The sequence below is a fragment of the Mytilus edulis genome, chromosome 5 (genome assembly GCF_963676685.1).
Source record: "Mytilus edulis chromosome 5, xbMytEdul2.2, whole genome shotgun sequence".
Classification (NCBI taxonomy): domain Eukaryota; kingdom Metazoa; phylum Mollusca; class Bivalvia; order Mytilida; family Mytilidae; genus Mytilus; species Mytilus edulis.
In genome coordinates, this window is record NC_092348.1 from 29,121,758 (window position 1) to 29,140,501 (window position 18,744).

General features: G+C 30.7%; 2 protein-coding genes across 4 annotated transcripts in view; one reads left to right on the forward strand and one right to left on the reverse strand.

Annotated features, from left to right (window-relative positions):
* Window positions 1–420: 420 nt before the first annotated feature.
* Window positions 421–8,729, reverse strand: LOC139523374 (cilia- and flagella-associated protein 90-like). Of its 2 annotated transcripts, XM_071317316.1 has the most exons (4): window positions 8,526–8,710; window positions 6,974–6,997; window positions 1,585–1,704; window positions 421–1,266 (listed from the first exon to the last, which is right to left on the reverse strand). In XM_071317316.1, the coding sequence occupies exons 1-4, from the start codon at window positions 8,664–8,666 to the stop codon at window positions 1,123–1,125; spliced, it is 429 nt and encodes a 142-aa protein (XP_071173417.1). In that variant the 5' UTR covers window positions 8,667–8,710; the 3' UTR covers window positions 421–1,122. The 2 variants fall into 2 exon arrangements, with proteins under 2 accessions (XP_071173417.1, XP_071173418.1); XM_071317317.1 differs by lacking the exon at window positions 6,974–6,997 and having other exon boundaries at window positions 8,526–8,729.
* Window positions 8,730–9,057: 328 nt separating this feature from the next.
* The window catches only part of LOC139523373 (RING finger and SPRY domain-containing protein 1-like), a 51,011-nt gene continuing 41,324 nt past the window's right edge, over window positions 9,058–18,744 (forward strand). The window contains exons 1-7 of one of the 2 annotated variants that reach the window (XM_071317314.1): window positions 9,058–9,135; window positions 11,672–11,954; window positions 13,209–13,374; window positions 14,471–14,600; window positions 15,560–15,618; window positions 17,472–17,538; window positions 18,057–18,208. In XM_071317314.1, the coding sequence (XP_071173415.1) occupies window positions 11,761–11,954; window positions 13,209–13,374; window positions 14,471–14,600; window positions 15,560–15,618; window positions 17,472–17,538; window positions 18,057–18,208 (768 nt within the window). In that variant the 5' untranslated portion in view covers window positions 9,058–9,135; window positions 11,672–11,760. Of the gene's footprint in view, window positions 9,136–9,716; window positions 9,830–11,671; window positions 11,955–13,208; window positions 13,375–14,470; window positions 14,601–15,559; window positions 15,619–17,471; window positions 17,539–18,056; window positions 18,209–18,744 lie in introns of those variants that run through there. The other variant, XM_071317315.1, reaches the window with a different exon arrangement.

Consider the following 18,744-nt stretch of genomic DNA (forward strand, 5'->3'; position numbering starts at 1 on the left):
CATAAATTGCATAAAAGCAGAACCTCATGATCAAATAAAGAAAAGAGACCTAACAACAGTCTGCAAAATACTTTACAGAATAAAAAGACTGCATGAGTAACATGCACATCTAACCATTAATATGTCGCATCTCTCATTTTCATGGTTTATGGAATAGAACATATTTTATTTCCAATTAAGGGCCCACAAGGGGCATACAGAGCATACATGAATAAGGCAAAAGAATATTGATTTGCATAGATACATAGATACAAACAAGTAGAGTATATGTAATACCTGTTGTAAGAAACTTCCAATATAAAATTCATCCTAATCAGTAGTTGGGAGAAATACAGTGTGTTTACAAATGATAACTTCATATGAACTGGATACTTTTTCAACTGAATTACCGTTACAATAGTCTATATTCATAAGTCCATGAAACAAAAAAGTTTGCTTTATTTCACATTAACATGTAACATCAACCATCCAACAAACAAATACAGTTGGTTATTTGCATACAATGAAATGTAAATATTAAAAATATCACTAAAACAAAGTGGATTTCCATCACAGTTATTTCCAATCACAGTCAGTAATGCTTTCTATAACTTTTTACAATGCGTAAAACTAGATATTTCTTTTTAAGTTCAAAATTTGTGAAAGAATCTGGAACAGGTGCTTTTTGAGCAGTTAACCAGGCAAACAACATTCATTTCTTTTATATAAAAAAAAAATTATCTCCCCTTAATAAATACTAAATGGTTCAGTACAGTAATTCAACAATAATATATTGATGAAACTTGTTAAAAAAATTACCAAGAATAGAAATTTTTTAATTTTTTACACTGGCAGTACATGTATCATGATACTCATGATTAAACATTCTGTGATAATAATATGAAACTGGTGTTTTTACAATTTTTCACTTGATTTGTTTTTTAATAGTGAGAGATTTCATACAAACAAATTGAATTTAAAACAATATTCCATACATTCCCTGTGTACACACTAAGTCACATAATATATCAATTCAAAAAATATATTGATTGCACATTCAACAGTCATTCAAAATATAACTTCCAAAACAGGAAATGCTCTATACTGGACACAATTTAAAATAGATGTCTAATGTCCCAAAAATCATGAAGTGATTCCGTTTCTCCTAAAGAATTCTGCTTTAACACGAGCTATTCTAACATGTTTTCTGTCTGGGTGGTCAGTAGCCATGTCTATTCTGTGTCCATATTCTGTTGATGAAAGAGTTGGTACATCCTTTGGTTGTTCCTAAAATGATTAAATTAAATAGTGATGAGATCACAGATTTCAGCATTAAGTGTGTACTGAACAGAAAATATTACAGTTGTATTATTTTTGGAAGTTTACGATTTGTGAAGACAGATTTAAACATTTCTTGTATAGAAGCATCAATACCAATATGCTTCATCAAGTATTATTTTGACAGCTTTGCCAATATTATACACTAAAACCCAGTAGATTTTAACTGTCATATAGTTATTTGTTTTGTTAGGGTTGCTGTCTGAATGATATCTAACCTACATCTCTTTTATTCCTATCATTTTGTAAGCAATGACATAGTCTTACCTCATCATTAACAACTAGTCCTCTAGACTTTGCATGTTCTCTGTCATCTCTGTGGAGTTTGTTATTGAAACCAAATTCTTTTCTGAACAGACGGTCATAGGTACAATTTGGGTATCTATCCTACAATACATAGCAGAATGAATCAATTTTTGGTAAATTACTGAATATTCCTACACAACACTTAACCAAAGGCCTCAACACATATAGGGTCATTCTATAACACAAAAATTGAAAGACAGACCCTTATATGGTAGTTATTTCCATTTATAAGACCCAAGAACTCTGTTACAGCAAAACGTAGGAATTATTTCTGATTTTGTCCTACAGTTTTAACAGTGTTATTTATTTCATTATTAGTATTTTTGCAAAATTATTTATAAGAGAGAGAACTCTGTTTTGTTATGGTTGGAAAATCTTTTATGTATTGATAATATTTTTACACAATTTTTAAAACATCAAAATATAAAACATGAACAATAAATGGGTTTCTCAATATTATGTAAATGAGGGTGATTGTAAAAAGTATGAATTTGTGATACAAGTATAGCCTTCTATCTAGGGGTGTCCTATACTACCAAATCTGAGATAAAAATAAATGTGCAACTGTAACCAGATTATAATTCACAAGGGTTCTATATTCTATCAAAATATGAAACATGTATATATTATGAAGTTAGACTGCATATCTTCTGTAATTTACACTACAAGAACTGATTTATTTTTTAGTCTAATATGCTTGTAAATATCAATTTTTAGAACAAGATCAAGAGCTTTTTTTCTGTAATTTAATTTATAGTAAGGGAACAATCCTTCACCTTCAAGGGGGTTATGGTATGGTTCTTTGTCTGAGTAAAAAAAAAATACACAAAGCATGAACACTTTTTTCATTTTTTTAAAGCTATCAATCAAGTTTTTTTCTTCTTCAAAATTTAACACTATGAGGTATGAAGAAAATTTGGATTCAGAATATTTTTTTTGTCATCTGCTTGACCACAATGTTTTTTATACGATCGCAAAAATTTTAACTTTTCGTCGTATATTGCTATCAAGTTGGCGTCGTCATCGTCCTGCGTCGTCCGAATATTTTTAGTTTTCGCACTCTAACTTTAGTAAAAGTGAATAGAAATCTATGAAATTTTAACACAAGGTTTATGACCACAAAAGGGAGGTTGGGATTGGTTTTGGCAGTTTTGACCCAACATTTTAGGAATTAGGGGCCAAAAAGGGCACAAATAAGCATTTTCTTGGTTTTCGCACTATAACTTTAGTTTAAGTAAATAGAAATTTATGAAATTTTGACACAAGGTTTATGACCACAAAAGGAAGGTTGGGATTGATTTTGGGAGTTTTAGTTCCAACAGTTTAGGAATTAGGGGCCAAATAAGCATTATTCTTGGTTTTCGCACAATAACTTTAGTATAAGTGAATAGAAATCAATGAAATTTAAACACAAGGTTTATGACCACAAAAGGAAGGTTGGGATTGATTTTTGGAGTTGAGGTCTAGAACAGTTTAGGAATTAGGGGCAAAAAAGGGGCCCAAATAAGCATTTTTCTTGGTTTTCGCACCATAACTTTAGTATAAGTAAATAGAAATCTATGAAATTTAAACACATGGTTCATGACCATAAAAGGAAGTTTGGGATTGATTTTGGGAGTTTTGGTCCAAACAGTTTAGGAATAAGGGGCCTAAAAGGTCCAAAATTAAACTTTGTTTGATTTCATCAAAAATTATATAATTGGGGTTCTTTGATATGCCTAATCTAACTGTGTATGTAGATTCTTAATTTTTGGTCCCATTTTCAAATTGGTCTACATTAAGGTCCAAAGGGTCCAAAATTAAACTTTGTTTGATTTTGACAAAAATTGAATCCTTGGGGTTCTTTGATATGCTGAATCTAAAAATGTACTTAGATTTTTTATTATTGGCCCAGTTTTCTAGTTGGGCCAAATTGGGTTCCAAAATTAAACTTTGTTTGATTTCATCAAAAATTGGGGTTCTTTGATATGCCCATTCTAACTGTGTATGTAGATTCTTAATTTTTGGTCTCGTTTTCAAATTGGTCAACATAAAGGTCCAAAGGGTCCAAAATTAAACAACAAAAATTGAATTCTTGGGCTTCTTTGATATGCTGAATCTAAACATGTAATTAGATTTTTGATTATGGGCCCAGTTTTCAAGTTGGTCCAAATCAGGATCCAAAATTATTATATTAAGTATTGTGCAATAGCAAGAAATTTTCAATTGCAGAGTATTCAGCAATAGCAAGAAATCTTCAATTGCACGGTATTGTGCAATAGCAAGAAATTTTCAATTAAGAGTATTGAGCAATAGCAAGAAATCTTCAATTGCACAGTATTGTGCAATAGCAAATATTTTCAATTGCACAGTATTGCGCAATAGCAAGAAATATCTAACTGCACAATATTGTGCAATAGCAAAAAATTTTCAATTGATTGGAGTTATCTTTCTTTGTCCAGAATAGTAGTTGAATCAACTTAAATCATTGTTTTATACAATATACAATGTATATTCACTTTTACTACCAACTGATAAATTAAAAAAAATCTTTACCATTCAGTGATAACAAGCACTTTTTTTACATTTTAATATTTTATGATGTATTTAAATGAGTAGTTATTGCTATTTTTTCAATTTTTTTGAGAGGATTAATATTCAACAGCATAGTGAATTGCTCAAAGGCAAACAAACATTTTAAGTTCATTAGACCACATTCATTCTGTGTCAGAAACCTATGCTGTGTCAACTATTTAATCACAGTCCAAATTTAGAGCTGAATCCATCTTGAAAGTTGTGTCCATACTTGCCCCAACCGTTCAGGGTTCAACCTCTGCGGTCGTATAAAGCTGCGCCCTGCGATTAGAGATTAGAATAGTTTTTTACCAGTTTATACCATTAAATTGTATGTTAAATATGATTCAATTATGTTGAGTAAAATAAGTAACATATCATTCCATTCAAGTAATAATATTGTTCCACTGTAATTTTTTGTAATGAATGTCAGAATGTTGTGTTATAAAATCCTCTCCATTTTATCTTTTATTTATTATAACGTCCATACATTAAATTGGGATGGTGCCTTTCTTTTGTTGCTCATCATATTCTTATAAGATTATCTATTTGTTACAGCAGTTGTATATAGGGTCAATAATTAATATTTGGAACTATATATAAGTATATTATTCATTAATTTATTCACTAAAATGATGTACTGTTTTAAGCAAAATAGCATTAGTCAAAATACAGACTAGTAACTAGCAACAACAATAAAACAACAATGATGCAAAATATGACCAAAAAAATATATATCTTACAGTTGATTTCAATTAGTGTGTAGCTAAAGGTAATATCTTTGGTTACCTTGCTTGCTGAATCGTGAAGTCATAATTAGGTAAGGTATACTACCCTCTTTTCGAAGTAGCCTAGTCCTACAGACAGATAGATTGGTTATCTATATATCTTTATTCTCACAAACCAATATCTGTCGGACTCATTTACTCTTAAAAGAGGGTAGTTTATACCTAACCTAACAATGACTTCATGGTTCAGCTAGCAAGCAAGCTAACCCAAGATTGCCTACAAACTTATTGAAATCAGCTGTAATTTGTCCCATATAGTAGCTGTAATAATAAATATATTGACTTCACAGTAAAAGACCAGATTATAAGATACTGTACTTATATAATCCAGCTGAAAACTAGTAATTGTTATTTTATCAAATGCCTTCTTTATCCCCTGACTGATATTGTATCTTTCTGCCTCCATCTACTTTAAATTCATTATTTTTACCAGGGTTTATAGTACATGATAGTAAAAGAGACTAAACATCATTGAGTGAATTAACCACAAAATGCATTATTAAGCAGTAAAACCGGTACATTTAAATAATACCCTGCCTCTGGCAGTCTGACCTTGATTTCATGATTAATTTTTTGTTAAGTCAGATGAAATTTTTTCCTGAGGATTAGTTATGATATCAACACATTGAATATATATTTAGAATATATTTAGATAAACTATCCACATTGTAATTCAAAGGCTCAGTTTATTATTAATGTGATCATATGCTCATGGTTCCAGGGCAGGGTTGGCAAAGTATTACCCGCCCGGGTTTTACTGGGCGGGAAAACCCGGGTTTTCCCGGGCTGAACAATACTCCCAGAAACGGGTAATACTGGGCAATATGAATTTTTAAGCTTATTTCAACACAAAATAGTAAAGACTTGTTGTAGTTTCATAGTATTATAGCTAAATATATACATTTTATACAGATAACCATTGAGAGTCATTTCTAGCAGATTAAAAATTCAAGTTCATTCTCTTCTCCATTTAAATTATATGTAGGCAAAATGCAAGATTTGCCCAATTCCTTGTTAATTTTGAAGCTTTGTTTCAATAATCTAAACATTTTATTGCAGTGTTTATGAGGATTGTAAATTAAATTGCTATAAATGCAATTATGATTGCTAAACAAACACCCTAGAGGGTATAGTCATTAACTCTTATAGAAATAAAAAGGCTGATTATTGTTATATAAACATATCTGTGTTCTAATCTGAATAATTACTTATTAATGAGTTTTGTACATTTGTACATACATGTATAAATTGTTTCAAAATAATTTTTCTTACATGTAATTGTTAAATACTTTATACTAGCTATATTTAGTTGAAAAATAAATCTCAGAGTTATTAGAATAATTCTTTCTCAAATGTATACATTTGTACATGCATGTATTATAAGACTCAAACAAGTAAACTTATTTATAATTAAAAATAGGTTTATATATATTTTAAATGTATTGTATTTGTGTTTGATTACTGAATCCTCTTTAAAATTCAGTCCAGTATCTTATATTACCCAGTATTGCCCAGTATTACCCAGTAAAACCCAGGTTTTCCCAGTATTTCCCACTGGGCTGGGCAATACTCATAAAACCCGGGTTTTTGCCAACCCTGTTCCAGGGTAATACTTAATTTAAAGTTTCATAGTTTGATATGCAGCAACCTGGCACAACTTCATCAAAGGATTTTGTAGAATAACTTTTACATGCTAACAATAATGCTGTTTGGCAGAACATTGTGTCAAAAAGTTTCAGAATATTAAGATTTTTATGATCACTGTTTCAGCTGGATTAGATTTTTTCATAAATAAATAATATACTGTAAAATTAAATATGTAATTGTATTCCCATTAAAATGTATATCTTATCATCATTGTCAAATTCCCTAAAAATCAAAATTTTACAAAACTTTCAAATTTACAAAAGCACATGTCATCCCTTCCCATACCAAGTTATGCTTCAACAAATTTATAATAATCATGCACCATGCAAGCAACTGATCAACACTTGCAATCAAACATTTACCTGATCTTGATGTTCATAATCCATCTGTAAGAAAAAACCTAAATAATGACAATTAATCCTTACATATATTAAGTATGTAATAATAACCACCTATGTAATACCTTTTGCTAAGTGCTGAAATTGAAAAGCGATTATATACATGTAGGAAGATAGAAAATAGAAAGATAAAACAGAGATGATGAAGATGCTTAAGACACATTGATAAAATATGGAAAGCAGTATTAGTAACGTATGAATTACTGCTGCTTTAATTTAGTCTGCATAAAGATGATTAGAATATTTATTTATTTTTTTATTATATTTGTTTCAATTTTCCATGTCAGATATTTTATGGTAAGAGATTTAACTTTAAATAATATATTGACTTTCACGGTTAAATTTTAACCAACTATTTTATATGTTAATATGATGTATTTTTCAATTCTGAATGCCATTTTTAAATCTTATAATATTTCCTATCTTTATCCAATTTAAGGTTTCTCTAAATTATAACAGTTTAAAACAAATATGTAATGACAATCTTCTGGCTATCTAATTCTACAATTGAATAATGCATAGGATTATGCTTCAAGTGTATTATGATTCATCATCTTGTTTTCATTAATTAAAAGATAACTTCAAAACTACAGAAAAATTTTATGTACATTGTAATGTATGCCCCCAAAAAAATAACCTAAAGATGTTTCTTCACACAACATTCATTTATGTTTCCAGGTTCATTAAAATACTTTAATCATGAATAAATACTATGTAGTTCCAGTAATAGAGTGTCCTAAAGTTATCCTAAAGCAGAGGATTCAAATAACTTTTTTTAAGTATTTAATGGATAGAGTTCCATAACAGGAATCTGAGGTAAAAAATACTTGAACTTTAAATGTCAAGCCTTCAACAACCTGTTTAGCGATTGCTATGCCAGATATAATTGTTCTCTTTTAAGTTTAAACTAGTCAAACTTTCAGGTAAAGTCTGTGGTGGCTAGTTATGACGAAAAAGTATAAATAGATGCATAATATATGATCCTCCGATTGATGCATTTTCCTTGAAAATTTGATATCTCAATGTCCTACGACAATCTCGATCCCCATCTAAAATAAAAACATGTCAACTGGGGCAGTTAGTTCATTAAATTGAAACTGGAATCTTGTGCATGTATTGTCAAATGAATTTGGATTGGTAAAAGGGTTAAAAAGACACTTTGTCATAAGCATGACACAGGAGCACAAGATTTCAATTGCGATTTTATACCTAAGTTGATCTGATATCAATCAAATCAGAAATGCATCATTGGACATTTACATTGGAGGCATTGTTGCAATTCACAATCTTGTGGCATGCAGATATTTGCCATGTAAATGCAAATTTTTCAAGGAAAAGGCACCAGTTGGAAGATCATGCATTCTTTGGTCAACACAATAAGGTTCTTTTTCTGTAAATACATAATATAACAAGTATCAGATACCAATGAACAAAAAATAGCACAAACATAAATTTAGTATCTAAAATTAGAGGAAAATATCATGTTACCAATGTAAACAAAGGATGCTAAACTTACATTTTTAGGAGTATTAAACACTGTTCGTTCTGGTGGTTCATTTCTCTTTGTGGGTACGAATGCAAATGCTGATAACTCACAACTTCTTCCCTTCAAGGTAAACTTATCAGTGTCGGTTTTCACCTCAAGCTTTTGTGCCATTTTCTTACTCTTGCAATCTAGAAGTTTAAAAGTGTCAACTTCCGTTACCAGGTGCTCTTTGGTAAACCTAAATTATGTATGTTGACTTGTGTGAAAAACGCAATTTACCAAAATGTTTGGCATTATTGCCAGAGATATCAAATATTATGAATAAAAATAATTATGAACTCCATATATTTGGTCAATGATAACATAAGATTCGCTTGTTATAAAGATAAACGATTGGATAGTGTATGTCTTATTTTTTTCCGGGATGACATATTTATTTTAGATAACTTTTAATAATTTGCTTGAAAATAAGAATGTTTCTCCGTCAGGTCAATAATTTGGATTATTTAATAGATTTTTATACACTTATTATTCTTTTCTATATACAGGATATCTATAAACCCCAAAATGCTGATAATTTGATTTTCATCTATTCAGCTCCCCCTTTTTTGTCTTGTGGGGAAAATGGCTGCCAAAAATGGTTTGTTTACAAAATTACACTTCCTCGTGTAACTCAAATATAAAACAATGACACTTATATCTTGTTGAAGCTTTGCATTCTAGAAAAACAGTGAAAAAGAGAAGAGTTGATAAAACTTAATTTCAAATTCCTTGAAAAGAATTCTTGAAAATATATCTTTTCTTGGACATGGTCATGATGGTGCCTTTATACTTCTTTTTATTTAAATAAGATGGTGTCACATTAAGTGTGATTTTTAGACTTGTACCTGTATTAAGAATTGTATTTTTCAACTCAAGATCTGATAAATGTGTTAAAAGCCTAGCTATGTTGTTGTAAATCATGGACTCAAATTAAGTAGCATGAAAATAAGAAATGACAAGAATTTAATGTGCATGAAATATGTCAAAGTCCCTGTGACCCATACATGCCATAAGTGTGTAGAAAGGAGGAAGATTTTTTAGGGGCAACAAAAAATAAAAACTTTAAAATAAACTGACAAAAAACAAAAATTGATGAAACAGTACGCAGTATACAAAACACTACATAAAACAACTAAAGACTATATTATAGTGGGTCTCATTGGGGTCTATTTTTTGTAGGTGTGACATGTGAAAGTCAAATTATTGTGCCGTCAAAAACATGAAATAAAGTCTAGAGGAACACGGGAAATTACAAAAAAAAAAGAAGAATTGCTTTAAAATGTATACATAGTGTAAGTGAAATACGGGAATTTGATAAAACAGTAAGCGGGATTTGGGAACAGAACCCCATAATGAGACCCCATATATACAATAATAATAATGAATGATTTATTTATAGAGAATAATATAAGTTAGAATAATACTAATCTCCCCTGAGATCATTTGAATAATTTCAGGACTTAAACCTGGGACAAGCACATTAAGAATGTGGTGGGGTTAAACATGTTTTGGTGAGCACTTAACCCTCTCCTACCTTAGAACAATTTAATACATAAAAAACATAATAACAGAATGTCACAAAGCACAGAAAAAAACTTGTATCAAGTAAAATACAAAAAAAATTGATCTAATATTTGCAGTTTCTGAAAACTTATCAGAGCCAATACCAGCTTTAGATAATTCATGATCTCTCACACTATAAAGACTTAATAATCAGTCTGAGAAAATGTATGACCTTATAAGAGGTGTCTTCCATTTTTTTTCACCAGTTATGATTTTTTTTAGCAATACAGATCCAGTTATATTTTTATGTTTCAATTACACAATCAATGTCAATACAAATTTAAATCATGTGCTGTCAGTCTGCACGGTTAGCCACTAGTCCGATGCCCCAGACTAGTAAAATTTCTTTCAGACTAGTAAGTTTTTGCAAAACTTTGTTTGGACCAATAAGAAAAATGTCAGAATATTGGTCTTCGGACTAGTAGTTGAAAAAGTTTTTGGTGCAGACTGCTGTGCAACGATTTTGCAGTGGTATTGAAATGATATCCTTTAAGTTGGCTCTAGTGTCTTCCTCCGTCTTTGATTTTGAAGTAGTTGCTCTAAATCTGAAATGAAACATCAAAATTTTGAGAGTAGTATGTATTTCATGTGTATGACTTTTGACCTAATTAAAGAAAATCATGTGTGTAATCATGTATACGGCTGTAATTTCTAATTTATAACCATATTTGTGTTTAATTCATTTTTTTCAACTTTGTCAATTAAGTGGAGATAACTCAGATAAAGAAATTTTACAATAGAAAGTGTTGTTAATCATGTATTTTATCAGGTAGGGTTTTTTTTATCACTCAAAATTGAGTTTCCATGCGTAATCTATACAAAATCTTACAATTTTGCACAACCTGTACCGTGAAAAAAGTCTTTTTACCCATACTTTTTATTATATTTTTGAAAAAAGCATGATAAAACTTCATTTTGACAATTATTAAAAAAAATTATAGATTTTAATCAAGACGCCCCAGCCACCTTAACAATAAGTTTATTCAAACTATCAATTAGTTTAAATGAATCATAATCAAATTTACATGCTCTATAAGCAAAATTAATGTATAAAGTAGGATATATTATTCTGATTTTTTTTAAAAGAATTTAACAGATTTAACCAGACTTCAAAACCGAAATTTATAAAGGTTTTTCATAATATAAGAAATTATTTATAAAAAAGAAGATGTGGTATGATTGCCAATGAGACAACTGTCCACAAGAGACCAAAATGACACATACATTAACAACTATAGGTCACTGTATGGCCTTCAACAATGAGCAAAGCCCATACCGCATAGTCAGCTATAAAAGGCCCCGATAGGACAATGTAAAACAATTCAAACAAGAAAACAACTAACGGCCTTATTTATGTAAAAAAAATGAACGAAAAACAAATATATAACACATAAACAAACCAGTTATTCCAAAATTATTTTAATTGAAATTTGAAATGTGACTTCAAATTCAGGCATCGTGAGAAGTAAAACATCACTGTTTAAAAAAATGAAAAATTAAAGAGAACAAAAAAGCTTTCAATGCAAGTCTTAGTTTGTGCTGGTATGATAATTATACCTCTTATATTTTAGGTTTATACATGTGAATAATTTGAAAAATTCAAAAAAGAGAATGTTTAAAATGGTTGCCTCACTAATGTATCACATTACCTCATGATACAATGGGATCTTGTGTATGTAAAGATAAGATAGAAGACAGACATGGGAGTGCAAATAGGGTGCCATATAATCGTGGACATTCTTTACATCAGCGTAATTCTCCCAGTTCCACTTCTCCAGTAAATGAAGCTGCCAACAGTAGAGTACAGCATGCAGTTCTAGAAACTTTACATTTGATAAGGACATTAGTGGATCCGTAAGTAAATTAGAGATCACAGCCTAGACGAAGATTTTTTAGGAAACAAATATGTCCATTCAGGCATTAGTTTTTAAATGAATAATTATCTCATTGGCAATCATACCCCATCTTCTAATTTTTAATTTGAAGATTTGAATTTTTGTATATTTTTGTCGAACTCATAATTCATGTAATTGTCTTCTAGAAAATAGTAGTGTTGTCAAATCGTACACTTTTGCCTAACCGGTTACTTGTATAATCGTTCGACCGGTTAACGGTAGTTTAAGTTGATGTTCGAAGGCCTTTTCAATAGTACCCTACACATAGATATAAGAAGATGAGGTATGAGTGTCAATGTGACTATCTTCCATCCAAGTCATACATTTATGTTTTTATAATACAATGAATTGAAGTTTGTCCTTTGGTATTATAAGGCTGGTCTGTGAAGATTCCTGTCAAAGTTAATTATCAAATACATGGTATCAACTATGGTGTTTGTACTAACTTCAGATTGAAAAATTAAAAAAAAAACCGTCTTGATCTTGTAGAATTGAATATGTCATTCTTCCATTTTGTCTTGTTGTCTCCGAAAATAGTGTGAGGTGTTTCAATTTAAATTGATAAATCCTGTTATTCGTACCATCATTGATTAAATTCACGTTGGTTTGCTTTTTACAGTTTTTGAGTTAGCATTTAGTTTAAAGTATGACAAAGACTTACACGACGGAGATTGCACGTTCAGATGTAGGTCTACACAATATAAGATCAAAAATAAAATAATGAAGTAAATTGTAAAATTTAATCGTGTTACTGATTAGAAATTACTGTTTAAAACATGTAACTAATTATGTTTCCTTAAGATCTCGCCCCGAGCTGAGAGACAAGTTCTAATTAATTTTTTATGGAATTACAATAGGAATCAATATACTGGACAATTGATCAGTCAAATTAATTACCATGACGACAATTTTTAAAGAAAACACATCTATTTAATAATTTCAATATAAATTTATATCAAATCTATTAAAATTGAAAAAAGTCTGGTTAACCGGTTAGCGTTTTTGGTATTCGGTATTCGATCGTTTAAACGGTTAACTGGTTAACTGGTTAACCGTTGACAACACTAGAAAATAGTAATTTTTTCAGTCCATCTTTGGTGTCAATATTTACTGTTCCATGTTGTTTATTATTTTTTTCAGTAAAGTTATAAAAAATGTAAGATAAGTAAGCTTGCAATAATAAATTTCCACTTTATTTATACATTATCATTAGGGAAGGAGAACCTATACAAGCCATGCTGATCTTACAACAGATTGGTGAGACAGAATCTGGCTGGCTAGATGTTGTTATAGGACTTATTGTTCACATACCAATGGATGAACCACTTGGTCCTGCTGTTATAGATCTGCTATTAGATGAATGTCCCTTACCCACAAAGGTTTGTAATAAAATGATATTTTTTGGCCAATTACATTACATTTTCTTATCATTAGTTCTAGTCCACTACACAGCTATTTGGTTCCTCAAATTTGAAATATTCTTCGTGTAGTTTAATAATTAAAGTTCCAATTTTCACATATTTGTGACTATTCATATTTGCGTTATTATTCTACTTGCGAAAGTTGAAGACAGAATTGAGAATAGCTTGAAAATTGAGAAAAATAAGAATGTGTCCCCAGTACACGGATAGCCCACTCTCACTATCATTTTCTATGTTCAGTGGTCAGAGAAATTGGGGCCAATACTCTTATTTGGCATTAAAATTAGAAAGATTATATCATAAGGAACATGTGTACTAAGTTTCAAGTTGATTGGACTTATACTTCTTCAAAAACTACCTTGACCAAAAACTTTAACCTGAAGCTGGACGAACAGACATATCGACACATGGATGAAAGAACAGACAGACGGACAAACAGACGTACAGACCAGAAAATATAATGCCCCTCTAATATCATAGGTGGGGCATAAAAATACCTAAGAAAAAAATTAAGTTTCCTGTCTCTAACTTAAGTTTGCATCAACCAAATGTTATGAATCTAATAAACAATTCTTACTACTACAAAACCCAGATCAAGTTTGAATATAGGTGGCATCACTTTTAACTTTCTAGAGTTATGCCCCTTTACAACTTGAAAAAATGTTTAATTGTTAGTTTCCGTTCTCTTACTTAAGTTTACCTCAACCAAATGCTTTGTTTCTTATAAACAGTGCTTATTTCCTCAAAACACAGACCAGGTTTGAATTTTGATGAAATCACTTTTGTCCCATTACAAATTAGAAAAATTGCTGAATTTTTCATTTCTGTTTTCTTACTTACAATGTAATGAAATTTAAACAAGATACTTATCATCACAAAAATTAGATCTAGTATGAATTTGGGTAGCATGGCTTTTATCCTTCTTGAGTTATGTCCCTTTAAAATGTTACAATGTATATGGAGGTACTGGTATCATCTGCATCCCATGGACACCTTTTTATAGTCTTCAATTTTAAATTCTATGATTTAAATCACTATGATTGGTTAATTCCAGGATGGTATAATGAAGTTATACACTAGATTAAAACATGACCCAAGTGGTGGAGACTTCATGAGATTTCATAGTGAATGTCAACAGAGAAATACTTGTATAGTACTGGGATGTCTTGCTGCAAAGTTGGCAGGTATGGAAAATTATTGAACTAGTATCTTACAGTATATACAATTACTGGAAGTTGCAGTTTTATCCTTCATGTCAAAAATTCAAAATTATTTTAAATTTAAAACAAGCAGAGACCCTACAAATGTTCAGACCCTACAAATTTGAACATTTGAACTGCTAAAACTCCTCTTCTCTTTCATATATGAAAAAAAGATATGGTATACTTGCCAATGAGACAACTCTTCACAAGTAAAGAGACTAATAATAATTGACACAGAAATTAAAAACTATCGGTCAGCATAGGCTTTCATCAATGAGCAAAGCCCATACCACATAGTCAGCTATAAAAGGCTGCGAAATGACAAATGTAAAACTATTCATACAACAAAAACTAACAGCCTAGTCTATGTACAAAATGTTTAACAAAATACAAATGTGTAACAAATTTGTAACACAGGATCAAAAGACAACCACTGAATTACAGCTCCTGACTGAGGACAGGCACATACAGAAGGTGGCAGGGTTAAACATGTTCGTGGGCATGCAACCCTCCACTATGAAGAAATCATTTATTAGCAATTAACTGAACCATTGATTGTAATGTTGGAAATATTGAGTTATTAAATTATGAGTATTATTTTTATGCCCCACCTACGATAGTAGAGGGGCATTATGTTTTCTGGTCTGTGCGTCTGTCCGTTCGTTCGTCCGTCCGTTTGTCCCGCTTCAGGTTAAAGTTTTTGGTCAAGGTAGTTTTTGATGAAGTTTAAGTCCAATCGACTTTAAACTTAGTACACATGTCCCCTATGATATGATCTTTCTAATTTTAATGCCAAATTAGAGTTTTTACCCCAATTTCACGGTCCACTGAACATGGAAAATGATAGTGCGAGTGGGGCATTCGTGTACTGAGGACACATTCTTGTTTATCAACTGCAATTTATAGAATTTGTTGATATTATCTTTTTCTTTTATTTTCAGGACCTACCAGTGTAGCAATTCTATCTACAGAAGTTTTAAACTATTTGATATCTAGACTGGTAAGTACATTATTCATACTTTTAGTATTGTATTTAAACAAATACATCGTCACGAAAAAACACAACAACAAAATCCTACAACGTCACAGAGAACAGGAACTAAATGAATTTTTGTTACACATTTTTGTTTGTGAATCCACTTTATATTTTGTTAAATTTCTTTTATACAAAATGAAAAAATAAAAATATTTTTATAAGGTAAAATCATTACAACAATTATAATTAAATGACAATAAAAAGAATTATCTCCCTTTATACAGGCTTCCCATTTTATATGCCCCAGTCCATCTGTCTGTCTTTCCGTACATCAGAATGTTGGTTTCCGTTCTCTAACTTTAGTTTGCCTCAATCAAAAGTTATGTAACTTATACACAATGCTTATTACTACAAAACACAGATCAAGTTTGAAATTTATTGGTGTCACTTTTTTCTTTCTATAGTTATGCCCCTTTACACAAGTGAATTTTTTTTCGTTTCTGTTCTTAAATTTTAGTTTCCCTCATTCAAATGTTAAGAAAATTATACACAATGCTTATACCACAAAACACAGTTCAAACTTGAATTTTGGTGGTGTCACTTGTACTGTTCTAGAGTTGTGCCCCTTCAAAATGGAAAATATTGCTAAATGTTCTCTTACTTGAGTTTGCCCCTACCAAATGTTATGAAACTTATACACAATGCTTTTTACTTCAAAACTCAGATCAAGTACAAATTTGGGAAATTGGACTTGTGCTATTCCTGAGTTACGTTTCTTTATTATACCCCCGCTTTAAAGAAGGGGGGGTATACTGTTTTACCTCTGTCTGTCCGTCCGTCCGTCAGTCAGTCCGTCCCATGAAACTTTCGTCACATTTTTCTCAGGAACTACACATCCACCCTTTCTGTAATTTGGTATCAACATTTATATATGTCAGCCATACCGTGTGATGCGTTTTCAGATTCATCACTTGACAACTTCCTGTTTACCGAACACTTGTCTGATTTTACACATGATAGCCAAGTTGCAAATTTTCGTCACATTTTTCTCAGGAACTACAATACAAGGATTTCTTAAATTTGGTATAAGTCAGCTATACCGTGTGATGCGTTTTCAGATTCATCACTCGACTACTTCCTGTTTACCGAACACTTGTATGATTTTACACATGATAACAAAGTTAAAAATTTTCGTCACATTTTTCTCAGGAACTACAATACAAGGATTTCTGAAATTTGGTTTCAGGATTTATATAAGTCAGCTATACCGTGTGATGCGTTTTCAGATTCATCACTCGACTACTTCCTGTTTACCGAACACTTGTATGATTTTACACATGATAACCAAGTTAAAAATTTTCGTCACATTTTTCTCAGGAACTACAATACAAGGATTTCTGAAATTTGGTTTCAGGATTTTTATAACTTCCTGTTTACCGAACACTTGCATATTTTTACACTATTAATATTATCCACTTGCGGCGGGGGTATCATCAGTGAGCAGTAGCTCGCAGTTTCACTTGTAATGATTTTGCAAGCGAGGGCATTATCTAAGTCCCATGGACACATTCCTTATGTTAAGTTTCAGATATTTTTACTGATTTTTTGGAATAATTCTATATATGTTTATTTGCCAAATGACAATGAATACTATATCATTTATTGAGTTTATCACGTACTCATAAAAGCCTTAAAATAAATCTGATAGCCTTGAAATATTATAGAATGTGAAAATAACAAAAAGAAATGAACTAAATAAACAAACTGCCCTTTTAGGAAATAAATGTGTTGTAGACAGATAAATGTATAAATGACATAACTTTTCAGTATGCTCATTTAGATTTATAATGATAGCTTATTTGATGATATATTTGTAGTCCTTATCCTTTCATCCTGTGATAAATCTTCATGCCTTGATAGCATTGGAAAAGTTTGCACAAACAAGTAAGTTACAATTGTATAATGCCATTTCAAACATAAATATAGTCACTAGCAAATATTTATAATGTAAATGTAACATCTATTTCCATAATTTAGAGACAAAAACTTTCATAGTCAGAAGTATGAAATAAGGTAACTGAAATGTCCATATTCTGTAAAAGAAAACTTATCAAGCACTTGAAGAGAGAACTAATACACTAATTATATGCTCTAGAAAACATAACATAGATTTTAAAGAATAAAACTGGATTTATCATTATCAAATGGATGAAATGCCTAATCCTTCAGAACTGAATTAATTCTTTTATCACTTTGTTTACAGCACTCACAAAAATGTAATTAATGTGAATATGTCTGGCTCAGGTCAATTATTCTATGAAAACATCTCTACTCATTTTACTGAGAAGGGCAAATACTTCAAGCTAAAATAAGTTTGTTTGCGGTACATTACTTACTTATTACATTTATCTTGAAAAGTTCAACATCTTGTGTTGATAAGTAAATAATGCTTTAAATTGTAGGTGAAAACAAAAGAACTATTGAAAATATAATAAAAAGTTTACCTAGAAATCCATTTGAGGTGCTGGAAATGGACACCAAACCAATTACCTACCCAAAAATAGAAGTCAGATTCTGTGCATCATGGTGTCAAGACAATCTATGTAAGTTTTATGTGCATCATGGTGTCAAGACAATCTATGTAAGTTTTATGTGCATCATGGTGTCAAGACAATCTATGTAAGTTTTATGTGCATCATGGTGTCAAGACAATCTATGTAAGTTTTATGTGCATCATGGTGTCAAGACAATCTATGTAAGTTTTATGTGCATCATGGTGTCAAGACAATCTATGTAAGTTTTATGTGCATCATGGTGTCAAGACAATCTATGTAAGTTTTATGTGCATCATGGTGTCAAGACAATCTATGTAAGTTTTAATAGAAGTCAGATTCTGTGCATCATGGTGTCAAGACAATCTATGTAAGTTTTAATAGAAGTCAGATTCTGTGCATCATGGTGTCAAGACAATCTATGTAAGTTTTAATAGAAGTCAGATTCTGTGCATCATGGTGTCAAGACAATCTATGTAAGTTTTAATAGAAGTCAGATTCTGTGCATCATGGTGTCAAGACAATCTATGTAAGTTTTATTTGATCAGATTCTGTGCATCATGGTGTCAAGACAATCTATGTAAGTTTTATTTGATCA

What these genes read in the sequence shown, in the direction of transcription:
- LOC139523374 (XM_071317316.1), bottom strand. Translation starts at nt 8,666, where the DNA reads ATGGCACAAAAGCTTGAGGTGAAAACCGACACTGATAAGTTTACCTTG. An exon ending in TGTTTAATACTCCTAAAAAT is followed by an intron (nt 6,998 to 8,525) that starts GTAAGTTTAGCA and finishes TTTTTCTTACAG; the next exon opens with ATGGATTATGAACATCAAGA. An exon ending in ATTATGAACATCAAGATCAG is followed by an intron (nt 1,705 to 6,973) that starts GTAAATGTTTGA and finishes TATGTATTGTAG; the next exon opens with GATAGATACCCAAATTGTAC.